At 31.7% G+C, this 27,965-nt stretch overlaps 2 protein-coding genes across 3 annotated transcripts; one reads left to right on the forward strand and one right to left on the reverse strand.

The window, feature by feature from the left end:
• Window positions 1-1,591: 1,591 nt before the first annotated feature.
• LOC137831170 (uncharacterized) lies at window positions 1,592-14,178 on the forward strand. Its single transcript, XM_068638743.2, has 5 exons — window positions 1,592-1,933; window positions 3,256-3,564; window positions 6,423-6,734; window positions 6,808-7,092; window positions 12,161-14,178. Exons 1-5 carry the CDS (start codon window positions 1,651-1,653, stop codon window positions 13,942-13,944), a joined length of 2,973 nt encoding a protein of 990 aa, XP_068494844.2. The 5' UTR covers window positions 1,592-1,650; the 3' UTR covers window positions 13,945-14,178.
• A 5,787-nt stretch (window positions 14,179-19,965) lies between these two features.
• On the reverse strand, window positions 19,966-24,689 carry LOC137831169 (uncharacterized). 2 transcript variants are annotated; one of them, XM_090304120.1, is made up of 4 exons: window positions 24,213-24,689; window positions 22,680-23,097; window positions 20,831-22,374; window positions 19,966-20,590 (listed from the first exon to the last, which is right to left on the reverse strand). In XM_090304120.1, exons 1-4 carry the CDS (start codon window positions 24,588-24,590, stop codon window positions 20,132-20,134), a joined length of 2,799 nt encoding a protein of 932 aa, XP_090160246.1. In that variant the 5' UTR covers window positions 24,591-24,689; the 3' UTR covers window positions 19,966-20,131. The 2 variants fall into 2 exon arrangements, with proteins under 2 accessions (XP_090160246.1, XP_068494843.2); XM_068638742.2 differs by having other exon boundaries at window positions 20,831-22,356; window positions 24,213-24,688.
• Window positions 24,690-27,965: the final 3,276 nt, after the last annotated feature.

Genomic DNA, 27,965 nt, shown 5'->3' on the forward strand with positions numbered 1-27,965 from the left:
AGTGAAGCGTGATGCGCCCCATGAGTTTGAAGAGTTGGTGGTTTTGTCCTGGATTGATGCGTTTGCGGTGTCGGTATTGGTGTTTGGGAATGCTCTTCCCGTTCGAACTCTTCAAGTCGTTGAAGCAGCCTTTTGTTATGCTCCTTCAACTGAGCCATCTCATCTGCCTGCCAACGTCGTTCTTCCTTTTGCTTACGCCGATCCTTTTGTCGCAGTTCCTGCATCTGGGCTTGGAGGGCTTGGAGCATCACCATTTGCTCTTCCGCTGTGTTGTCGTTGTTTGTGTTGTTCATTGTGGATACCATTGTTGCTCGTTGAAGTCCCTCTGCTTGGAAGACTAAAAATTACTCAGGCCCCACGGTGGGCACCAATTGTACTTGTATGGATGACGGGGCCTAGGTAATATTTACCCACTGGTATACAATTCGTTGTCGTGCTCCTAATCCTTCAAAGCTTTTCCTTTCGCTGTGTGTGCTCCGCCGATCGGGGGTACTTGCGATTGCACTCCGACGCTCAAGTCAGTGCTAGTCTTTTGGTTTGTTCTTTTAGGATATGCAAAACGTACCTTTCCCCCCTTTCGAAATCCTATCTATAGGTTGACTTGGGCCCCCACTTGTGTGAGTTAGGTAATCAGTTCACTCATACGTGTGTTGTGGTCCTCAGAACGTGTGTAATGGCTTTCTGATATCATGAGCATGTATCTTGAAGTATGTCTTTGACTCATTCAATGCTAGTTACCACTGCTTCTTTATTTATTACGTATTTGCTGTATTGTAAATGCCATTTGACTTGGTCGTCCGGTGTCCCATCGTTACAATCTCGCATCTTATTTTTTATCATTATTACTTAATTAATTTACTTTATGACATTGGATAGTATTGAAATAGAGACCGAACTTTAGAAAGTATTTTTTTTTTATCAGCAATACTTTAGAAAGTATTTTAAAAGTGTTAAAATAGATGTACATAAATTTTAAAGATTAAAATTAAAAAAAATAATTATTTATAATTAACTTTTATATATATATATATATATATATATATATAATACAAATAAATTTGGGAGTCATGCAAATAGATATGAAGTATTTAACAATACGTAAATAATTAATATTTAAAATCATTAAAATGATTACAAGACCAATTAAAAAATCTAGTAATTTTGTGATTAATCTTAACTTTTTACGACTTTGTGTCTAAGATATACTTTTTCAGTTTCTTCACCATTTTATCGAAATTTCTCATAAAATAGTTTAAATTTATAAATTTCCATAAAATTAGTGGAAAAATAAAGTGAGACTTCATATATATCATTTTATATATATTTAACCAACATATATGCTATTTAAATATTAGTTAATTATAGTTTATATCACAACAATGTCCAACCTAAATTTAAAATTTGAGATATATGAAAAGAATATTAAAAAATGTAAAGATAAAGGAAAGGATTTAGAAAAGTGAAAAGTATTTAAGGGATAAAGAATAACGTGGAACTTTTGCAATTTGGTTCCTTGCTTGTGTACAATGTTTAATCTAATGCCATAGTTGATTCAAATCTTTGGTATATATATATATATATGTTTCACGGTGTCTTCAATTTCTGATAAAGCAACAAAACTTGTGACCAATCTATCTTCATTGAGGAAAAATGTCTATTAGAACAAACCGCATGAAAGCAGTGCCATCACTGCAGAGACGGTTGACATCAGTTCAGATCAAGGAAGGGCCTCTTATTTCTGAAAAGCTGGAAAACTTAATGTCTGATCTAAAAGCCATACAAAATTTGTTTACAACAGTGAAAAGTAAGGAAGAAGAACTTCTTGACACGTTAAAAATTGTCGATGATCTTCTTCGCAACTTCAGAACAGACAAGTTCTTCGAGATTTCCCATCGAATTTTGCATCCACCCAAAAAAACTGATCCACAAAAGGGTAAGCTCCTAATTTTTCTTTATATATATATATATATATATATATATATATATATATATATATATATATATATATATATATATATATCATCTGAATCACTAATTAACACTGATTTTATCTTAAGTAAATGTGGTTGTTAAACATCGCACTATCCACGAATTAGGGATAAAGAAATTTTATAATATATAATTTTTATAATATATAATCTTATCAATTTTATAAAATTGAGTTAAATTTAAAGTTTACTTTTTAATATAGTATTAGAATCATTTAGAGTGTGTTTGCTTTCAAGTGGGAGGAAGGAGGGGGTGTTTTTTGTGTTTGTTTCCATGATTTTAAGAATGGGGGAGAGGATGGGAGAGAGCGTGGAGAATTTTTTTTTTTCATTCTTCTCACAATGAAGAGATCTCTGGAGATTTAGTAGGATTGTTGCATTTTACCAAAATATCCTTGTGCATGCATTTTATTTTAATATATAAAATTAAATATTACATAAATTTATTTATTATTTGTAATTTTAAAAATATTTAATTATACTATTAATAACAACATATAATTATAAATAATAAAATAATAAAATTAAATTATAATATCAACAATATATATAGTTATATAAAGTAACAAATTAATATTATTTTCAATGTATTTAATAAATTTATTTCAATTAAACACCAAAATATTTTATATTATATTTTTTAATTTTTTAATTAAAAATATAAATAATTATGGATATTATATATTAAAAATATTTAATTAATTCAAACCTACACAAAAATATCATAATTCATTATTTAAATATTTTTTCATAAGAAGGATAATTTTGTAAACTTACAATAAACTATCCTCACAAATCCACTCTATCATCCCTCCATCCAAACAACCTCACATATCTCCACACATCCTCTCCAATCCTCAAAAATCCACTCCCTCCCTTTCTCATAAATCCCCTCCTCAATCCAAACAAAGTCTTAGAGTGTATTATAATTAGAATTTGTCGTTGACCTTATTAGCCATAACATGTAGTCTTATGTAGGAGTCGAATTAAAGGAACTCATTGTGTAAGAGAGATGGGTTGGAGATCTCACATTTATGTAGGGATAAAAACATTTCATAGTATATAAGTGAGTATAAAATTTATCATAAAAATTGATTTTATTAAAGTGAGTTAAACATAAATTTCAAAAAAATTGGATTGTTAATGTTATTTTTATCAAGGTAAAGATTTTAATTGTATGATTAACATTGTATCAACCTCCTATTGTTTTTTATCTGCATCAAACTCCTATGTATTATTTGATATATGTATTTTATATGGTTTATAGGGAGTGATAAGCCATCTTCAAGTGATGAGGCAAAAGAAAAGAGTGAGGAAAAAGATGAAACGATTGATGGAAAGTTGGAGAATTTGACGTTCATGTTAGAGCATTTGAAGGACAATTTTTCGACGGTGAAGAAAAACGAAGAGCTACGAAAAACGTTAAGAGAAGTGGAAAATTTGCTTCAGTGCTTCAACTCTAAGCTTGCAGAAGAGGCAAATGAAAATGAAACAAAAAGATTAGAACAACCAAGCCAAACCTCAACGGAGGAGGAGATGCATCAACACTTCATTGATGAAGAGTTTAAAGTCACAGGTATGTTATCTTTAAAACCAAGAGCATCTCATGTAGAAATAACAATTAAATGATATATCATTGAGAATTAAAATATGAGAAAGAGTGCTAAAGAGATTAGTTCATCCATCTCTTACTTGGTTTGTGTATTTATAAGAGTATGTACATTATAGATACACATAAAAAGAGATCTAAAGAGACTTCTACTAGGTCATAAATAAGTATTACAAAAATAAGTTAAATTATTTTTTACAACTTAACTTATTTAAACAAGTTAAACAATTTTAAACCTTAAGTTGATAAGTTGGAGTATATAAATTGTATATATCAAAATTGAAACATATAAAACGAACTTAAATATTTGTAAGCAGTATATATCAAACTTGTAACATATAAAATGAATTTAAATATTTGTAAGCAGATGAGTTGACAATTTTTTTTTTCAAAATTCTTTTAATAACAACTTCTCTTGATCAAAATGATAATAAAATTTCTTTTTTTTATCTTTTATAGTGAAATACAATATTAAAATTAATATGAGTAGTTTCGTAGTTATCGTTTTTTTTTATTTGTTGAATTTCATAAAATTTAACTCTTAAAGATTTTTTTATTTGCATAAGTTTACAAATGAGTGATATCCATTAAAAATAATAATTTAGTGATCTATTTTAACGATCGAAATAATTAGTCACAAATTGTAATTAAAATAAAATTCGACTTAATTTTAGTTATTAAATCAATATAAATTAATAATAAATTTGATTTTAATTACTAAAACACAACAAAGGATCGATTTAGTTTTGATCACTAAATATAAATATATTTTTACAAATAAGCACAAATTTTATTTTTCATTAAATCATTATAAATTAGCAACTAAATTTAATGAGAAAATTATAATTTTATCAATACGATTTCTCTCCAATTAAAACATAATATAGTGAAACACCTATTTGTATCATATCATGCCTAATTAGCATCAAATACCTAAACATATATGAGTATTTTCTTTATCTTTATATAGTAATCATTACCTTAGCTTTTTAAGGTATACAATTAATGTGAATGAAAACATTCGAGTGATCAAGACAAGAAACTTGTATAAAGTGACTAACCACTTCAGGTAAAGTCGGGTCTAATAATAATAAGGAGTTAAATAAGTTTTTTTATTTTTTGAGTTTAAGAATAATTACTATAAAATTATTAAATAGAAATTAATTTAAAATAAAAATTAGTTACTATATTGACTAAATTAGGCCCCACAAAATGTGGTATGGGTTGGCTCGCCCCGTGTAAGGAGTGCAGATTCATTTCACTGGTCTGTCCCACATAAGAGGTAACCCGTGTGTCAGCTTGTATAAGAAAAATATATATATTTTTAAAATTAAAATTTTTAAAAAATTATTTCTACTATTGAAAAATTAAAATTTTATCTTTATTTCAATTCATTCAATTAAGATAAAATATAAATAAAAGTATGAGGATTATTAGAAGGGCTTGATTAAAAAAATAGTTAAAATTTGGTTTTGGATTTATTTTTCCTATATATATATATATGTGTAAATGTATAAGAGTATCTTATCAAAGTTTTCTTACAAAATATTTTAATGAAGATGACTAACTTTTTAACTATCCAATTGAAGTCTCTTCTTTATATTAGTTTTTTTATTAACACATTTTAAATATAAAAATTTACTTAAAACTAGATCAAATGTCACTCTTAATACTAACTCCTTTAAATGATTAAAATAAAACATTCCTTTTTTTAGTACATTAAATTCAATATTTTTTGCAATAATGGGTGAATGAAGTATGATTTTTCTTTTTCTTACAAGAAAAAGTAAAATATTTATTTATTTATTTATGCGGACCAGCGGGACGGGCCTAAACGAGTCAACGGGATAGATTAGTGAGTCCGCTCCGCGCTTTTTGGTAGCGGGCTATGGACCGACCCTTATCGCTTGCCCCGCATTCCCATCCATAGGCTAAACTAAATACTACTTTAGAGACTAACAATATTATTGGTATCTAAATTAGTGATAAATAGTTTCTAAATTGGTATCTAATTAATTGTCAAAACTTTAGTTAATAACTAATTAGATTCTAAAATTGGTAGCTAAAATCTTGGTAGTTAATTAGATACCAATTCAGAAACTATTTTTTCAATAATAAAAACTAATTTAGATATCAATAATTGTTTTAGTCTCTAAAATTAATTTTTATTTAATGATTTTGTTGTAGTGATATGATAAAAGATTAAATTTGTAATTAAATAATATAAAAAATTATTAAAATAATAATGTCAACAGTTGTTAACTTTATTACTTAAATGACATGTGTGATTCACATAAAAAAAAACTTCCATTGGTTTATCTGATAATTTAGAATTTTTTAAATTATTCAACAAGGCAAACTTGACTAGGTGCTCATAGGAGAAAAAATGGAGGTCAATAATGAGCAATGATGGTTTGCGGGAGAGAACAACAAAGCTTTTAAGTCATAAATATACAATAATGAAAATACAAGACCTAGGTGATAAATAGGTATTAAAAAAATAAGTTAAGGTATTATGACAAGTTAATATATTTAAACAATTCTAACAAATATATTCGATGTATTTTGGACAAAAATTTCCCTAAGCACCTCTAAGAGAGAGAAAAAAACTTTCTGTAAACTAAAATTAGATCATATATAAATTATTTTGCAAAATTTATTTTTTTATTAATTTCTTCGAAATGTAATTTTTAATTAATGTACTTATGTGTTAATTTTAGTCTATGAAAGAACTTATTTTATTTTCTTAGTTTTCTTCTAAAAGAATTTATAGAGAAATTTCTCCACGTATCACATTGATATCTGCATTCTATTTGTGCTAACAGATATTGGTAAGCCACCTCCAAGCCAAGAGACACAAGACAAGAAAAGTATTGTAGAAAATGATGTAGGGATTGATGAGAAGTTTGAGAGTTTGAAGTTTAAGCTAGACAAAATGAAGGCAATTTCTTTCACGGTGAAGGAGGACAAAGAACTCAGGGACAAATTAAGAGTCATGGAAGATCTTCTTCGCAACTTCAATGGTAAAAGCTTGCATAATATTGTAAATTCTATAGAGGATTCTAATCAAAGTGAAAAGAAAAGTTCAGAACTACCAGACCAAACATCAAGGGATGATCAAGACTTGAAAACCACTGGTAAAAACATCCATTTCTTTTATATCTATTATGTCATGAAATATATCTCATGATATTTTATTTGTGCTCATAGGTGAGGATAAACCATCTTTAGACCAAGAGCCAGAAAAATATGTAGCCATTGATGAAAAGTTGGAGAGTTTGAAATTGGAACTAGACAACATGAAGGCCAAGTTTTCCCCAGTGAAGGAAAATGAAGAAATGCGTGACACGTTAAGAACCCTGGAAGATCTTCTTCAAAGCTTTGACAAAAAAAGTTTAGCTGAGATTGTTAATCCTGCAGAAGATGAAAACCAAAGTGAGACAGAAGGTTCAAGCCAGATATCAAGAGGACAGTTGGAGGATCAAGACCTTAAAGGTATTTGTATAAACATCAATGTCATAAATAGTAATAATCATATATTATCACCTCACCATGGTTTTAGGTTATGGTTGCGATTCCAAGTTTTATCTTCATTATTTTCACAAGAAGAAATTTCACAGAAATGTAATTGCATTTGTAGAATCTTTATAATTTTGACATGGTGATAAACTACAGAAAAATATGACTACAAACACGACACAACATACACTACAAGAAAATCATGAAATAGAAACCAATTTTAGAGACAAAAAATAATTAGTTGTTATAGTAACTAAATTAGAAACCATTTTATAGACTAAAAAAAATTTTGGTTTCTAAATTAATTTTTATTATTGTTAAATAGTTTCTAAATTGGTATCTAATTAACAACTAAGATTTTTGCTACCAAATTTAGAATCTAAATAATTGGTAGTTAAAACTTTGATAGCTAATTAGATACTAATTTAGAAACTATTTAACAATAATAGAAATTAATTTAGAAACCAATGTTTTTTTTAGTTTCTAAAATGTTCTCTAATTTAGTTACCATATCAACTAATTATTTTTGGTTTCTAAAATTGGTTTCTATTTCATGATTTTCTTGTAGTGATATTACAAAAACTTGAAAAACAGACAACCACTCACATTTGGATTTTTTCTGAAGAAACACTCTTCTTCTTATTTCTCTCTATTGTATTTCTTTTCGTGGTGCATGTTACAACTGAGAGAGCATCCTATTTATAGGCTTTAGGAAGCTCTTATAGAAAAATCTTCATTATGACCTTAAAACTCCACTAACAACATAATTAAAATTCCACTCAATACTTTTGACCTTTCACAGATGTGAAAATGAACGTCAATGTGTTTGCTTCTTTCATGGTTCACTGGGTTGCCAACTCAATTGATGATTTGTTGTCAACTTGAATCACGGTTGCACCTAGTTGCTTTAGCTCCATCTTGCTCAACAAGTTTCTAAGCCATATCGCATAACATACACACTAAGATGCTGCCACATATTCAGCTTCACACATCGGTTGCTTCTTTGAAAGCCAAGAAAATGTTGTGTTGCCCATAAAGAATACATATCTCGATGTACTTTTTCGATCATCTATGTCTCCACACCAATCGTTGTCAGAGTAACCCACCAACTTGTAATCTTCTGCTTTCGAGTAGAACAATCCGAGTGATATAGTACCTTGGATGTACCGTAGGACTCACTTCAACGCCTTCCAATGTGAGTAAACAGATTCCTCCATGAATCGACTTATGATGCCGACACTTAATGAAAGATCCGACCTCGTGCATGGGAGATAACGAAGGCTTCCTACCAAACTTCGGTATCTACTTGCATAGACACGTTCTCCTCCATCGAACTTTGAGAGTTTTGCACTTGGTTCCATTGGTATTGATACTAGGTTGAAATTTTCCATCTTGTACTTCTTCAAAATCTCTTTTGCATATGTCTCCTGTGATACAAAAATACCTGTCTTTTCTTGTCTAACCTCCAAACCAAAGAAAAACTTTATCAATCCCAAATCGGGCATATCAAATTCTCGTCTCTTTGTGCCCTTAAATTCTTCTATCATCTCGTTATTGTTACCCATAAAAATGAGATCATCAACATAAAGAGCAACAAATATCTTGTTACCTTCACTGTTCTTTGTGTAAAGAGAATGCTTGTAAGGACATTGCCTGAACCCATTCTCCTTGAAGTATGTATCAATACGAGTATTCCATGCCCGCGGTGCTTGCTTCAACCCGTAAAGTGCCTTCTTCAATTTTAGCACCTTCTTCACTTTTTCGATTTTCATGTACTCGGGTGGTTGTTCGATGTAGACTTTTTCTTCAAGCACACCATTCAAGAAAGCCGACTTGACGTCTATTTGAAATATCGACCATTTAAATTGAGCCGCTTGGGAAATGTGCAACTGAATTGTCTCCATTCTTACAACGGGAGCAAACACCTCATCGTAGTTGATTCCCTCCTTTTGTTTGTATCCAATCACAATGAGTCGCGCCTTGTACCTCTCTATATCGCCTTGAGTATTCATTTTTTTCTTGAATACCCACATCACACCAATGAGCTGACTTCCTTTTGGCAATTTTGTTAACTCCCATGTGTTGTTGTGGTCAATCACTTTAATCTCCTCATCCATGGCAATTTGCCACTTCTTGTCTCGCACCGCCTTTTCAAAGCTGATATTTTTTACATCTGCCAAAAGACATACAAGGTGTACCTCATTTGTCGAATCATACAAATTTTGCAAACTTCTCATTTTAGGTTGTCGTGGTTCATCTTCATCATCGCTAGTTTCAAAATTTATACTTGTTGGTGCAACGACTGATGATTCTCCAACTTCAATCATAACCTTTGAAGAATTGTTCCAATCCCACTTGCTTGCTTCATTTATTCGCACATCACGACTCACCATCACCTTCTTGCTTATCGGGTCAAGGAGCTTGTATCCTTTTGTCTTTTCATCATACCCAATAAAAATATACCTTTTGCTTTTGTCTTCAAGCTTCGTTGATCTAGTACGTGTGCATAAGCCACACTACCAAACACTTTGAGATGACAAACTATCAGCTTTTGTCCACTCCATGCCTCTTGTGGTGTTTGATCATCTAACTTCACATGTGGACATCGGTATGCACATAGATGGCGCATTGCATAACTTCCGCCCAAAATTCCTTTGACATTTTTTTGCTCTTAAGTATTGATCGAACCATGTCGAGAATGGTCCGGTTCTTCCTCTCGGCCACACCATTTTGTTGCAGAGTGTATGGTGCGGTTAGAAATCGCCTTATGCCTTGCTCCTTGCAATACTCCATGAAAGTTGTCGAAGTATACTCGCCACCTCTATCGGATCGTACAACTTTGATATGTCTATCAGTTGCCTTCTCCACCATCACCTTGACCTTTTTGAACACCTCGAATGCCTCAGATTTTTCCTTTAGAAAATAAACCCAAGTTTTTTGTGAGAAATCATCAATAAAAGTAATGAAATACCTTTTACCATTGAAGGATTCTGGAGTAATTGGTCCACATATGTCTGTATGAATCCATTCGAGAGGTTGCTTAGCTCAATATTGAGCCTTATTTGGAAACGAGGTTCTCACATGCTTGCTGAGCACACATTCTTCACAAAATTTCCGCTCGTAGTCCATGTTGGGTAGCCCGTGCACCATATTCTTCTCCGCTAACTCTTTTAGACCACCATGATGTAGGTGACCAAAACGAAGATGCCATAACGATGCCTTATCTTCAATGTTGACTTGCAAACATTTTTCTCATATGCTTCTTAAATTCAGTTTGTACATCCAATTTCTTGCCATCTCGATTCGAGCAACCAAACGTCCTTGCTTGTTCTTCAAGTGTAGTAGCCGATCTTTTAAAAGTATCGAGTAACCTTTCTCCGTGAGTTGCCCCATACTCAAAATGTTGGTTTTGAGGTCTGGTATGTAATGAACATCTTCGAGTGACCCAATTAAGCCATCTTTTTGTAAATAGCAAACCGTACCTCGGCCTTTGACCTCCACCTTTGATGCATCTCCAAATGACACATGTCCATCTTCAATCTTTTGCATCTCTTTGAATAGGTACTCGTGACCGCACATATGGTTGCTTTCTCCCGAGTAGAGATACCACATAGTGTCACTATTAATGTTGACTTCATCTTGAGCCATCAAGAGAACACCTTCATTCATTTCATCTTCTAAGGCTAGGTTGGTTGTCTTTTCTATCTTTATATCGAATCAACAACCTTTTGCAAAATGCCCCACTTTAACACAATTATAACATTTGTCGGAGTTGCAATCCTTCGCATAGTTACCATATTTGTGACATTTGTAGCACTCGACGTTGGAGTAATTTGATCGGCCGCCTCTTCCTCGACCACGTCCTCTTCCATGCCAATTTGATTGGCTCGACTGTTCCTTCTCCTTATAATACCCTTCATGACTATTGCCTTTACCACCACGACCGTTTCCACGACTTCCACGACCACGCCCTCTACTTCGAGAATTTTGATGATAGAGTACCTTTTCATTTTTGATTGATGCCTTGGTTTGAAGTTTTTGCTTGAGTGTTTCCTCCTCCTTCTTCTTCTTCCGTTGTTTGTGTGCCTTGAGAGAACCGGCAAGCTCATCGACTGTGAGCGTCGCTAGGTTCTTTGACTCTTCTATCCCACACACAATGCTCTCAAAATTGTCAGTTAATGTTCTCAAAATATTGTCCACAACTCGTGCATCAGTCAACGTTTCACCATTTCGGTTGAGTTGATTCACCACAGTCTGTACTCGCGTGATGTAGTCAGATACACTTTCCGACTATATCATCTTCATGCTCTCCAACTCGCCACAAAGAGTTTGTAGATGCACTTGCTTGACTCGGTCGACTCCTTTGCACCTTTTTTAAGATGTCCAACGCTTATTTTGAAGTAGTTGCACTAACAATCTTCTCAAAGCCCGATTCATCAACCACTCGGAATAACATGTATAATGTCGCTTTATCCTTTGATCGTATCTCTTTCAACGCCTTGGTTTGAGCCTCCGTATAACGCGTGGTATCTGTTGGTTCTTCGAAACCTTCTTTGACCACCTCCCATGCATCTTGAGAATCTAGAAGGGCTTTCATTTGAATGCTTGAATTATCATATTTGGTTGCCTTCGTTAATCATGGTAGCGGTATTTGACCCGTCACATTCGTCATTGGCTCTTGATACCAAATTGAAAAGCAGACAACCACTCACACTTGGATTTTCTCTAAAGAAACACTTTTCTTCTTCTTATTTCCCTTTATTGTATTTTTTTCTTAGGTGCATGTTACAACTGAGAGAGCCCACTCACAACTTTTGACCCTTCACATATCCAAACTTTCATTCTACTATTTTCCAAACTTTCATTCTACTATTTTCCAAACTTTCATTCTACTATTTTCTAGTAACTTCTAATTTTAAAATCCATAAATTACATTTAAAGTTTATTCAACAAAACTTTCATTTTTCAGTCCATAGTTTGAAAGTATGAGCATACATCAAATCGTATTCATTTGATACCTATATTTTGTAATTTGTGCTTGTAGATTTTGATAAGTCGTCTCCAAACCAAGAGACACAAGACAAGGAGAGTGTGGAAAAAGATGTATTAGTTGATGAAAAGGTGGAGAGTTTGAAGTCTGACATAGACAACAAGAAGGCAAATTTAGTAAGATTGAACACAAATGAACTCCCACACGTGTTAAGAGATGAGGAAAATCTGATAAAAAACACCAACAAAAACATCTCAAGTGAGAATCGTGAAGTTTATAAGGAGAAGATGGTGGGTAAAGTGGTGGACGCCATTAGTAAAGAGATCAAGAAATCAACTGAAAAGCTTGGTTTTAGTCAAACTAAAACAAAAGCTGATGAGTCATCAGGAAAAGGAAAAACATCCAAAGAACTGCATTACCCCATACTATCTTTGAGCCAAGACCATAATGACGTGGAGCTAGTCTTGAAAAGGTTCCAAGCCAGTTATGATGTCCTTGATTCTCATTCAAAAGTTTGTTGTTTGTCTCTCTCAATTTTCCCTGAGAATGTTGTTATAATGAAAAGACATATAATTTACTGGTGGATTGGAGAGGGGTTTGTAAAAGAGTCAACAGAGAAAACAGCTGAAGAAGAAGGTGAGTATGTTTTTGACAAGCTTCTGAATTCTAATCTGATTGTAGCATATGGTATGGTCAAGTGTCCCGTTGTGAGTAAATTTAAAATTAGTCCTTGGATCCGCCACATGTTGGTATCATCTGTTCTGGGAGAAAATAAACAACCCTTTGGATTTTATTCACAAATAATAACCCCTTCCCATCACAATGGTACTGGTCATGCTTGCTTAGTACTTGACCAAGAAAAAGTTCAAATAGGTGGTGAGTTTGATTCGAAATCCGACCATTGTAAAAGTGTTTTCAATCTTGGTGCTAATTATCTTACTATTGAACCTCGATGGATGGCTAAAATGAAAAAGTTGGTGGTGCTTCAGCTTGGTCGTTGGCAAGAATCTCCTTCACATCACATTGAAGTTGCTAGTACAGAATTCATGACAGATTTGAAGGCTCAAAAGCATCTGAAATATTTAAGCCTTCGTGGTATATCAAGAATATCAGAATTGCCACCCTCAATTGCTCAACTTGTTAGCCTACAAATTCTTGACCTCAAGGCTTGTCACAATCTGGAAACCTTACCTAATGAAATTACTTCATTGAGAAAGCTCACACACTTGGATGTGTCCCAGTGCTACTTGTTGGAGAGGATGCCAAAAGGGATTGAGAAGCTCACTGAACTCCAAGTACTCAAAGGATTTGTAGTGGGCAATTCCGACAAGACACCTAGAGTATCAGATCTTGTAAACTTTAAAAAGTTGAAACGATTGAGCATACACATTGGAAGTGAGGCTGTGATCCAAGATAAAGAGTTTGAAAGCCTCGAAGGCTTGTTAGTTAAATGTCTCAAAATATCATGGGGTGTGTCATCTAACACCAAATACCAAGATATTGATATCTCTCTCCCACAATCTTTGGAAAAGTTAAACCTTGAAGCCTTTCCTTCTTTGAAAACTCCAAAATGGTTGAAGCTTAACACTCTACCTCCTGGATTGAAGAGACTATACATAGTAGGAGGAAAACTCACAAGTTTAGAAAAAGAAAAAGGTAGTACAATAAGTTGTAAGGTGGAGATTTTGCGTCTCAAATACCTAAGGAAACTTCAAATGGATGATCTTAAAAACTTGGGAGAGTTGTTTCCTTCACTGAAGTATGCAGAGGTAAACAAGACTCGAATCATTCCTTTGAATGGAAGATTAATTAATGATGGAGAAAGCACCATTTCATAAAATGTTTATTTGAAGGGAAATTTAGTTCACACAACTAATTGTTTATATATATGATTCAAACCAAGTATATATGTCTGGTGTGTTCCAAGTCAGAGTGTAGAAAAGTTCAGAAAAAGATATCAATCGATTCTGTGTAGTAGGTTCATGACTATTGTAACTAAACTTGCTATTTCTTGTTTTCTTTCCTATCTCTCAATCATATTGAATTGATCAATAATATGTCACTTCTAGCCACACCTCAGAATAGCAATAATATTGCAAGCAACAAGCAAACTTCTTTCCATTGATCAGGAGGAAGCATTGACCACTAGACCAAACAAGTTCTTTGGTCATATTATCATTTTTATTATACTTATACATATTAATATAATTTATACATATTAATATAATTAATAATAATAATAATAAAATAAATTATATTCATATTATTAATATTATATTTATATTATTAATATTATAATTAATATTATTATTAACATTATATTCATATTATTAATATTTATTAATATTATTCATATTATTAATATTATAATTAATATTATTATTAATATTATTATTATTAATATTATTAATATTATTATTATTAATATTATTAATATTATTATTATTAATATTATTAGTATTAATATTCATATTATCAATATTATATTCATATTATTAATATTAATTTTGATATAAATATACATTTAGATATTTATTATGTGTGTATAGTAGTTTTATTTGACTTGAGTAATATTACTTTTATCCGGATATAGATAGATAGAGAGAAAAAGGAAGAAATTATATAATATTAATATAACTTTAATACTATAAATACATATATATTGATTAATATATTTTTTTATTTAATCATTAATTTTTTAAAACTCATGGTTAAATTTAAATTTACTTCCATATTATATATATATATATTAATATAAAATTATTTGATATCTTATTTTCAAATATAGGTTATTATAGGTAGTTGTGAAGTTTTTGTTAGATGGCTATATAGGTATTTGTATCTTACACTTCTTTTCTGATTTGAGATTCTTGTATAAGGATTGAAATATCCTTAAAATGTTTCCTTTAATTTTTTTTATTCTTTATCGATAAAAAAAAATCTTATTTTCAAATATTTACTTACATAGATTAAAATTGATATAATGTATAATTTTTAAAATATTTTAAATTATAAATTATTTAATCACTTTGTCATTATGATTTATATATTAGTAGATAAGGTTATTTAGTAACAACTTTTTACATAGATTTATGGAATAATTAATATAGTTTAAACTATAATGATATGCTAACTAGTATTCTGTATTAGAGATTTAATTAATAGTTAATGTAAAAGTCATCATTCTATGTTAAAATATAATATTGTTTGTTGACAATATTCTTTACTATAACACACAAGTAAAACCAACTACCTATAATGAACTTAATTAAGTCAATAGGATCGTAAAATAATAATTAATATGATAGTTGATTTTAATGTAATAGGTAATATGATGACTATGAGTATGACACATATTAAATGTGATTCATACTAATAGATAATATAATAAATTATGTTTAGATTCAAGTAGATTGTAGATAAATTAAATGTGATTCATATGTTAATATTGTTAGTATTATTAATATTGTTAGTATTATTATTATTATTGTTAGTATTATTAATATTGTTAGTATTATTATTATTGTTAGTATTATTATTATTGTTAGTATTGTTAATATTATTAATAATAATAAGTATAATAAAAATCATAATAAAACTAAAGAATTTGTTTGGTGTAGTGGTTAAATTTTCTTTGGTTGCCGAAGAAACCTAGCTTCAAATCCCATTCACTGCGAACCTCACAAAAATCCAACATCAAAGAATCAAATCATACAAAATTTTAGAATTTCCAAAACAAATATATAAACCAACCTTTTAAAAACAAATTTCAAATTTATTTTTATTTTTATAGAGAGTCTAGCTTGAGCTAGAATTTGCTAGCTTGAGCTAAATTCAACCCGAGAGCACCCAGAATTTTTAGCTTGAGCTAGAATTCGCTAGCTTGAGCTAAACTCAACCAAAGAGCACCCAAAATTTTTAGCTTGAGCGAAATATGCAGAATTTTTTTGCATAACTTAATATACCTATCAGATTATAAATCTACATCTCATTTGATTCATAAATTATAAATCTACACATTACATTGGCAGTTTCTGTTCAGCATGATACAATCACTCTCATTGAATCATTGAGCTATTATGTCCATCTATACATATTTATGATTTCTAATTCTAAAACCATTTAAATCAAACAACCAATTCTCAATCACAACACTTTCAATTTCAATCAAACTACAATCTACTCAAAACAAGAAATCTTGCAACAAAATTTGGAATTAGTGACCACGTCACACTCACATTCAAATATTCTAACCTAGGGTTTAGGGTTTAGAGAGAAGGCAGAGGAAAGGAAAAAGGAGTTTTTAGAGAGATGATGGTTCTTTTTAAAATGAAACCTGAATAACTAAATTTCTATTTATATAGCCTTTTCACTTTAATAATAAAATATTCAGGTGCCATTTTAATTGTACCATTTCTACTCTAAGACTATTTTTCTTGGTCCTTACAACAGAGGTATTTGTTTTTCTCCTGCAGCCACAGTCTGGTTTAAAAGAAACCTGTGTTCGGTTTTTGCTTTTTTTGTTGCATAGATGATGCTTAAATGTTGCAGTTTTGGTACATAATTATGCAAATTTAAGGAGCCTAGGCACTGGTGTATTTATGTCTAGTAGTTGTTTGTATTCCATTGGCTGTTTAAGTTTTTGGCCTAATATTTTAGTGCATATTTATTCCATCTGTTGTGTAGGAGCTTTCTATAGCTTATGTTTCTAATTTGTTAAGGCAAGTGCCAAAGGAGCCTAGGCCTTTGTGCTTGTTAACTTTTTTGGAGTGTAAGATGAACTTTGTATAAGGGTTGAGACACTCTTGAAGTGTCCCCTTTAATTCATTCATCTATTGTTGATAAAAAAAAAAAAAATCATTATGTCTGAATGAGTACAAGAATAAAAAGGCCACCTAAGTACCTAAAGGATTATCATTGTAATCTTAATGTTTCCAATACATCTTCAAGAGTTAAATATCTTTGAATTATCTTTTGTCTTATAAAAATTTATCGTCTTCTTAAACATCTTTTTTTAAGTCTCTTTCTTCACATGTGTAGTCAAACACTTATTCTGAAGCTGTGAAACATGACTGTTAGAGAAAAGTAAAGTTATACAATGTGAGATATATGCTTTAGAGTCAAATCAAACTATGGAGACTGCTCTTCTACCTAAGGACAAAGCTATCATAGGTTGCAAATGGGTATTCAAAATAAAATATAAGACTAATGAGACTATATATTATGGATGGTCCAATAGTGGTCTGATAGTGGGTGACCTGATAAGCCCAACAAACTCTCGATAGGATAGACTCTATATGACTCTGATACCATATTATAAAATAGAATAAAGATGAAGAAAAGAGACAACAGGAAGGCAAAAGACATGAGAAGGAATATCTCTTCTATTCTTCTCTTGAAATCAAAGCAAATGGTCTAAATATATATAAGCAGTACACTCATTTTAGGTATAGCTAAAGAAAGAGAATGGAAAACAAAAAGTCAGTCAATAAAGACTAAAATCAGAAAAGACAAAATAAAAGTTATACACCTCTCTACAAAGGGAAACAATAAGAACTAGAAAAGACATAATTAATATTATGTTTCTTCTATAACTTAGTATTCATATCCTTTAATATATCTTTAGAGTGGGCTTTTGGTGCTTGGTGTATCATGTGTTGCATGAGTTCAAGCTATCTCATATTAACAATTTTTTTTTACATGTTGAATTTGTAATCATAGGGATCATGGGGATCATAAATAAATTCAAATCTCACACAAATTCCCATATTTATATACAACTACTATTTAATTTTTTAAATTAAGTATGAGGATGTGAAATATGTAATTTATCTCTACAAAACAATCATTCAATAGAAATCAATTTTAAAGACAAAAATAATTAGTTACTATATTGACTAAGTTATTATATATTATTTCAAAGACAAAAAAAATTATTGGTATCTAGAATAGTTTTTATTATTAATAAAATTTATAAATCAATTTTTAAATTAATATCTAATTAGCTACCAATGTTTTAACTACTTTAGATTATTGCATGTTTGTTATTTATTTTTCTATCAATATGCGTTATGATTACCAATATCAGTTCTTTTACCTAAGTTGAATAACAGGAACCACTTAAGGGATGGTTCAACCCTTATACATACCTAAAAAATAAGAGACAATTTCTCTGGTCTCCCAAACCAACAAATAGAAAGAGACAAACAAATCTACCACTAAAAACCCGTACAGTCTGTACACTTTCAAGACTAACCCGTACAAATTCAAATCTAACCCGTACAAACTCAAAACCAAACCCAATACAATCTCTTTGTAACCACAACAAGGGGCAAAAAGAACAATAGAAGCTTAGAACAACAAACAACCCAACCGAAGGAGTAACTCTTATAAAAGCTCACTTTATTGAAAACATACAAGCCTTAGGATCAATGCACCACTCAGACTAAGTAAAACTAGCAAAAACAGTTTTAGAAGTTACCCAAGACCAAGCCTTTAATTAGGTCAAAGTGAACACTTCCGAAGGATCGATCACCCCTCGAAAAATATGTTTATTCCTGTGCTTTTACCTAAGAATATTAGTTGAAAATATTTAAATGTACAATTTCTCTTTAATTATAAACTTTAAACAACAATAATTAATTACATATATATATAGAATTATAAATATTATTCTTTATTTCAACCCAATTCTATAATATATGTATAAACATATATATATATATATATATATATATATATATATATATATTTTTAAACATTTTTTATTTTAATTTAAATTCTTCCCAATTAGATGAGAATGATATTTTGGTCAATTAATAAATGACAGAATTTTTATTATATTCACTCACATCAATGATATCATTCACAATTTTTTTACTCTAATCTACTTACTTTATACAACTTAATTTTTCACTCTCTTTTCTTTCATTTCCTAAACATTGAAAGAAAATTAATAGGTGATTCAGAAATAGCATGCTGAATGGGGAAGAGTCTTCAACAACAGATAGAAGAATCCCAAGAGGAATTGTGGGAGAATGTGAGGCAGGTATATAGTGGGGAGGGTTTTGTATTGGTGACAAAAGGAAAATTATTTTCATCAAACAAGATATCTTTTCAGATAAAGAGTTTTCCATTTGAATCAAGGCACTTGTATCCTTTGTCACATCCAATGATTTTGAGAAAACTGTAATTAGGATCTTCACGAAAAGTAGTAGAATAAGGAACGGAGTCTGGCAATGTAGAGGATGGTACTCTACTGATAAGATAAACAACATGAAAAGCATGATCCCAAAATTTCAGAGGAAGAAATGCTTGTAAGAGAAGAGTGAGACCCATTTCAACAATGTGTATTCGGATAAATAAGAAGGATTATAACTAGATGAAAAGGATGCATCCATTCACAAGCAAAACATGTTCTTCTCCTTAAGTAGGTGTAAACCAGTTATGAGATTTGAGCAGGAATCTGAGCAAAGGTAGAATAGGCTTGTGGTGATGGAACAGGAACAACAATGTTATAAAATTGATGTTGTGTGAAAGATGGGGAAGGCCATGGCTGAGACTGAGGTTGATATGAATTATAAAACTGTGCAGAATTAGATTGCTGATAAAAATTGCATGGTTGTGTACTAAAATTTGGATCAAACTGGTGATAGCAGAAGGAGGCACTGTGGTCATATATGTTGCACACTTGACATTGAATGGAGTTACGACCAGAATGTCCTCCTCTACAACCATGATTTCCTCTTCCAAATTGAAAATAGCCACCACAGGAAGAATTGATAGTAATATAATGTTGTGAGAGCTCAGAATTCATTGGTGTTAGTTGAACATTTTGCACGAAAGCTGTACATACCTACTTGTAGTTAATATCATCCTTCTATTGTGAACTTTTATTTATTTATCAAAAATACTATGTAATTAAAAAAAACATAACCGTTTGATATGACATACACAAAGAAAATAAACAAGGGCTTCATCTTCTAGTCTTCATTAAGAAAAAAGAAGAAACAAGTTAGAGTGAAGTTATTTTTTTTGCTCCTTTTGCTCCTTTTTTTCCTCATATTCTTCACTTACAACCAATTTTGCCCTTGCATGGCCTTCCTTGATTTGAAACTGCTTGGCTAGACCTAAATGAGTCATCAATAGCCAAACAAGGGAAAGGAATTCTCCACCTTTACTAAGTTGTTGGACATGAGTGATGGGTATGCAATTAGCTGCTGCATATGATAATAATTCCACCCATACTTGTGCTATCAGTTTCCATTTCTTTGTCTCATTTAAACCTAAACCGTTTATAACAGCGGCCAGTTTACAGGCATCGAATAGCAAAGATTTGCTCCTATCTCCCTTCACAGCAGAGGGTTCATAATCAACACACACATCTCTTAGTTGCCTGCATGCCTCCTTGAGTTTACTCTGTGAATAATCACCCTCTTCTTTTTCTTTGAAAAATATTCCAAAACACCGAGTGCCCCTTAATACCTAGGCACAAGAAAATTAGGAGATATAAAACAAAAATATATATAAATACAATGAATGATATAACATGATTGAAATTTTTAAAAAGCAGTTCCAAATATATGTTTTTCTCTCATCCTAAGAATACTAAATAGATGAAATCTAGGAAGGGTGATGATAGGTTAGAGTTTTTGTTTTTAAGTGTTGTGTTAAATTAGTTGGAAAAGTTAACTGTATATGGAGTAGAACATTTCAAATTATTACCTTTTTAAGCTTCTCCCACAAGTCCTTTGTTTTTTCTCCCACCAGAGAGATAAAAGAATTCGATGTGGGGCTCCCATTGTTTTTTCTCTTATTAAGCTGTTCGTTCATTATTTTTTCTCCAGCAGCAATACTTTTCCTCTTGCTAAAGAAGTTTGTGGCCTCTTTACACGTGTCTTGAAACCTTTTCTGCCCAATTCCGCTAACAGCAGACATCATGGTAGGTTGCATGATCAAAAGGTACAACATGTAATCTGACAAAAGCTTACTAAAATGCTGCAGTTCAATATGACCACCTTCACCATCATCATGTTTTCCTTGCTCGAGATCTTGAACCTCATTTTCATTCTTTTTCTTCTCATCATCATTTTCGGTTTGCCCCTCTTTCTTTTTTTGCTTCTCACCATCATTTTCGTTTTGCTCCTCTTTCTTTTTTTGCTTCTCACCATCATTTTCGTTTTGCCCCTCTTCGGTTTCTTGATTCCCATCTTCCTCTTCATAGAACAAGAGGTCAGTGGCAATGTGCCACAGAATTAGGCACTCATCAAAGGTGACTTCGTTGCGTTCCACATAACGCATCAACTTGTTCAGATCTTTCCGTGATAGATCACCTTCCTGGATAACCCACTCACCTCTAGAGGTGCATATTCTTTGAATAGTTTCAACATCATCTGCATCCCCAGCTTTTCTTTTCAACTCGGTAAAGATAAAAATCCAAAGCATCTGAAGCATCGGCATCTTCTTCTCATATATCCATTGTTCCACAAACTCTTTGGCTCCAATTTTGTCGATCACCCAATCCAACCATTTTTTCTTCTTGTGTAAGCAATATGATATCAAGTTGAATGCCGAGATGGTTTCAGACCATCTACGAAACAGTACGAATCTTTCCAACACCCTATAATGCTTATTGTTAAACCATTCTGGCTTCTTAACCTTGTGATCTGTCCATTTGGGTCTCTTAAGCTTGAGGACCCATGTGAAGATGGTGTTTAGTATGGATGTTACCATGCCAGTTCTAGTGCCACTATCAGAATCACTGATTTTCTGAGAGTTGCGAGAGTAAATTAATGCAAATGAGTAGTCAGAGAAAATGAACATGACAATCGACAGGACTTCCAAGGCTACAGCACCATACAACAAAATGTATGTGATTTTAACATCAAAGGGTTCGCAACCCCTCTTTCGCTCATAAATAAAAACAACCAAAGCTGCAACGACTGAAGAAATGGACAGAAATCGAAAGGAAATCCCTAACCAGCTCTTTATGATGGTTGTCTTGGTGTAGAAAGCTTGGTAGATGAAGTTGAGTTCAACCTCTATCACTCTCAAAGCATCCACTGCTGTTCGACCAAGCAAATAATTGCGACTATTACTGCGCTCCTGGAAGCTGAAGATCATGTCAACAACGAGCCCTTTGAATGTGTTGAAGTAGTCATAAGCACCCTTAATTACTTCCAAATCCAATAGGTCTTCTACGTCATCGCCCTTAGGTGTTGTTGAAGAATTTTTCTCTTCACCACGGACACCTAAAACAAAGTTTGAAACTGGTTTTTTATTAAGTGACAAGGTTATAATATTTGAGTCCACTTTCTGTTGAGTGTTTTTTTAATAAAAGGATCAAAATAAACCACTTGCCTGGGCTTTTTTATAAACACTTCTAAGAAAAATAAAATTAGTTTCTGCCTAAATTGAAATTACTTTTTTATAAATAAAATTATAAAATATTTCTCATATGATTTATTCAAGTTTTGGAAAAACAAAAAGGAAAATTTCATGAAGTGAAAACATAATTAATCTAAAAATTACTATTTTGTTGATGTTCCTGAGCTTAAGCCTTTAGATGCCTTACTCTTGGGAGTGTCTGGTTGTGATTTGACACTATTGGATGTTTGTTTCTCTTGAGATTGTTTGGAATGGTCATCAATTTCGTTCTTAGAAGCTGTGTCGGGGGTTTGATTATCTGGTTTGGCATCACTTTGTTCTGACTCAACGTCCAGAAATTGATTTGAGATTTCTGGCATGGTTACTATTTCTGCTGGAAGTCCTGCTTCCCTTCTAGATTTGAGTTCGTCCATGAGCTTTGCATAATTGGGACCTGGATCAGGATCATGAACCATAGATTGTCGAAAGTTGCCAAGACTTGCAAGTTGAAGAGAACGTGTTCTTTCTGCAAATTTGATGAGCCCTGCCATGAAAACTAGGGCTGTGGGGATCCATAACGTGTTGTCAGGAAGTGTCAAGAGGAACACGTAACCCGTTAGGCATACCTGTCAATATGAAGGTAAGATAAATATCTACTCAAAGTAAATCAATAAATATCATATCATCTCTAATCAATATCCTTTTTCATGTTTTCATGAAAGGGGAAGTGGATTTCAAAACCATTTTTATTTTTATTAATTTTATAGTAATTAATGTGATTTATTTGAGTTCAGTCTTATCAGTATCCAATATTTGAGCTTGAATTATATAATACTGTGAAATTTAAATTCATCTTCAAAACACATCAAATATAAGTTTTTTAAATCTAGTCAAAATATTTGTATTGTGATTATGATAAAACATAAAAATTTAATACAAGTAAGTACTAAATATTTATCATGTGAAGTTTGAAGTTAACTAAGAAAAGAGGAAAAAGATTAAAATAAAAATATTATTTTTTGTCATACTATAATACTTCGAACACACTACTTCTCTTTTCATGAGAAGGAAGAGAGAGAGGCTAAATTTATTCTTTGAAAGCCAGACCAAACTTCTTTTACTATGGTTTTCTCACCTTCATAATTTGGACACATCCTCTCATATTTTTTTTTTAAGTTGACGAATAAATTATTTATCAGTTAATTTCAGAAGCATCATCTCTTCCATAAAATAAAATTTATTTCTATGTTAACATGAAATGTATTATGTTGTTTTTTTACTGATTGTTTGACAATTATGATTTTTTATATATTATATTTTTTACTTAATACATATGTAACATGTAAGAAAACGTAGTAGCATACGTTCTATGACTTAAATTTTCACTCTTTCCTTTGACTTTTTTTATATTAAATTAGATAATTTTATAGGTTAATTATTAAAATCAATACAATTTTAAAAAATTATCGAAATGAGTAATTAAGTTGTAACACCTTAATACAATTTATTGGTTATACGAATGAAGTTAAAATCTAATTGTGTAACTAAAAAAACTAAGCTACATTGTTAAGAAGAAACATTTGCTACCATCAACTATATAATTTTTGGTTTAATACTAAACCTTGTATTCAACATTTACACTACTTCTAATTCAAAATCATAAACTATAAATTTGTTTAAATGTTTGATTTGTAGTAGTTAATGTAGAGTGAGATAAGAAATATAAGAAGATTAGGTTTACCTGCACTATGAGTCCAAGCATGTGCCTGAGCCAAAGTTCATTGTCCTCGAGAGAAAAAGCAGTAATGGTGTCAGGGCCTCCCAAGTGCAGCAGCAGAAAGGGTGTCCAGAACGCACGCAAGTAGTCATCGATAGTGGAAACTGCGGTGTCTTTATCACCATATTTGTTGGAGATGAGGCCAACACAGAAGTCCGCAGTCACATCTGCAACAAGGTAGGTGAACCAAAGCAACGAAACCAACAATGTATTTCTGGAGCGTTTTCTGAAAGGAGCTGCGAAGATCAGAATTATCTGCATGCTCAGACTCACAAGGATAACACCCTGAATGTTCCATTTCCCCCAAATGTTCCTTGCAAAATATGGGATAGGGTTAACCATTTCCCTTTCTTCTTCTCTCTCCACGCCACATATCTTTCTTTATCATCTTTCATCGTTTTAAATAGAACACCATGCATGGGTGATATCACTTTTTTTTTTTTTTTTGCTTTCCTTCACTTAGTGTTCACCTTAATAATTATGAAATTCAAAATGAAGAAACAAGTACATGTATAGTAGTTAATTAACATATTTAACACCCATGAACCACATGCAAACGTTCTTCACGCTGTGGTAAAAAGTTCAGCAAGTTATGTCTTTTTCTTAAAGAAGGATTCATCAGCAGTACACAAAAGAGGTAGTTTCTCTTTAATTTGCTTTTGCTGACAGATTATTCTTTCTTCCTTTTCTCTTTTGTTACAGCTCAGAATTGGAGTGGTTCTGATGTAGATCTTCCATCATCACTAAGGAGACAAAAGTTGAAGGTTTCTGCTCTTCCAATATACTCCTCCGTTTCATTCTCTATCTTTATGTAGTTAGCTATTAACTGGGATATGAAGAAACTACATGTGAAGTTCCCTTCTTTGCTTCTTTTGCTTTGCTCTTTATTTATAGTCTTTCTTTTGGGGAAATGCTTCTCTTTTGTTTTGGCAAAGCACAATAGAGGAACTTAACTTTGTGCCTTAATTAGAAACCAAGTCATCTTTCAACACACGCACTTGAATTTAAATTTATTTTTATTTTCTAAAAATGTATTTGTTTGCTATGAAATGGAATATTAGATATGATAATATGGTAATAATATAAATTCAGAAACAAATAAGATCTTCTCTCATGATCTTGTCAATTATGGTAAACTTGGACAATTTTTTATATAAAAGCTATGATGTGCTAAATCGCTCAAGTAGTAAACTTCGACAACTTAAAAACTGTCTTTTTTTATTAAAAGTTAGGAACTATTTGACAACCTGCAGGACAATATAGGAACAGAACGAGGAGGCATGATATCTCGTTGGAGGGAAGATCTACGTTCACTAGGCAGCTAAGGAAGGAAGGACCACAAAAGCTGGAAAGATTTGTTTTTAATCCTTTCACCTTGGTATGGTATGGAATGTGGAATAGGTATTTATGCAGTTAGAAGTAGGCTTTGTTTTATTTGTAACCAACTAAATGCTATGCACTTTTTGGTATGCTTGAGTTTGCAGAATTTTAATTCTTAATTCTGCTGTATGATTTGTATGCATGGTTGAATTGGTGGGTTTTGAATAAGGTTGGAACACTCCCCTTTAAATTTATTAATTTTTTATTGATAAATTTTTTTTTATTAAAAGTTAGGATAAAATATATTTTTAGAAACTAATATTTTTAATTTCAGTCTATGTTCATTTGGAAGCATGATGGTTGTACTATTGGTTCTTGTGTAATGGTTGAACACCTCTAAAGTGTATGACAAAAAAATTAATTTCAGTCTGATTATTTTTTATTCTTTCATATTTTAATGATTGAATAATAAGACATTGTTATCGAGATATGGGAAAGGATATTATGATTGTAAGAGTAAATATGTGAAGGGTGATGTGAGGAGTTCATGAGGCATTAGAAAAGGTATGGATAAAATGATTAGAGAAAGTCTGAATACAAAAACAATGCATAGGACCACAAAATGGAGAAGAATGTTAAATATGTTCAAAGGGACATACATTGGGAGTGAATGGTGCGAGGAGTCTCGTAAGGTTAAGCAAGAAATCTTTGAGAAATTTACAGAGATGTTGGCAAAAGCAGAAAAATAGTAATATTAGATTGGATAATATAGAGAGTTCCCTAACATGTGCGTAAAGGACAATTAGATGTTGACAGATGTAATTAATGAGGATGAAATTAAGGAAGCATCATTATGTGATGGCCAGAAAAGCTTGATTCAATTTCAACTTTTTCCAGAAAAATTGGAATAAGATAAAGTTGGATGTAAAAAGAGTAATAAATTATTTTCCCTCTCTTGAAAGATGGCGTAAGGGTACCAATGCCTCATTTATATGTCTTATTCCTAAGATTGATAATCTGCATAAATTGGAAAAGTTTAGACCTATTTCACTCATAAGATGCATTTACAAAAATTTTGCAGCTGAATGGTGCAGCAAAAGGGAGTAAGTTTGCTTTGTGTAATGAAGTGGAGTAGGCAAATTTCGCTGTGGCAGATTCTTTTGTGGTATCAGGATCTCTCACGGTCACTCTGGTGAAGTGTGGCAGCAGGCCTATGCAGAGTGATGCATATAGTGATTGGTTTTTGTGTTTGGTTGATGGTTTCTTGTGAACGCAGTTGCTGGTGTAGTTTTTAAAAATGTTTTTTTTTTTTCTGTTGTAGGAGTGTCACGGAGGCATAAAAGTTTTGCTGCCCTCTTTTGATCTCTTTGAATTTTTATATACGGGTGGGGACAGTGTCTCATTTTATTCATATTTAGTATTTGCTGATAAAAAAAAGAGAATAAAGTAGTGTCTAAAATTCTAAAGAGTTGCTAAAGTAGTGGGTAGAGGATTTCTAGATAGTGTTGTAGCGGCAAATGGCAAATGAAGTTATAGTAGAAGGAAAAAGGAAGAATGTATAATTGTTAAATTAGATCTTGAGAAGAACTATGGTTTAGAGAATTGAGATTTTCTATTTTATATGTTGAAAAGGTTAGGATTTGGGACTAAGTGGATCAAATGGATTAAAGTTTGTCCGAAATCATCAAGAGTGGAGATTGGTAACAAATAGCATTTTAAGACTTTTTTTCTCTGTGGTCCTTCTACTAAACTATTTGTGTTATACCATATATGTCACTATAACCTCTGGTTCAGTTTCCTGGTCTAGATATCTGTCATAATATGTAGGTGTAACTGGAAAATAAAAGGATCATCAACTATGGCTACAATACTTGCAGGGGCTGACAATGATAATGAAGTTAGCTATATTAATACAGACTACACCAGTTCGCAATCTGAAGGCAATACCAATTTGGAACTTTGTATTCATATGCCTATGTTAAGAGTAAGCATGGAAAAGTAATCATTGTAAGAATGTTCAACTGAGACCTACCAACATTATTTACGACACACACAGTACAAGAAATATTGCCTAAGGTCAGCAAGATAAATTGAAATAGGATTGGAATTGATGGTTTTTTTGTATAGGATATACTCGGGTGTGTGTCATATCTTGGTAAGGTAGCACAATTCTCAATATGTACTAGTTCAGATTTTTTTCTTCAATGTGGATTGAGCACTACAATTTGGAGGGGTGGTATAGACTAATTGTGAAATTTTGGTTGTAAGAATTACTTTTTTTGTCTGATTATTTTTCATATATATATGAGTTGAAGTATTTTTTTTCTTAAGATTAATTCATTATTTTTTATTGATAAAAAAAAATATAATACGGTATTCATAACAATGCAGAGGGAA

This window comes from Phaseolus vulgaris, chromosome 6 (genome assembly GCF_051622355.1).
Source record: "Phaseolus vulgaris cultivar YP4 chromosome 6, ASM5162235v1, whole genome shotgun sequence".
Lineage (NCBI taxonomy): Eukaryota > Viridiplantae > Streptophyta > Magnoliopsida > Fabales > Fabaceae > Phaseolus > Phaseolus vulgaris.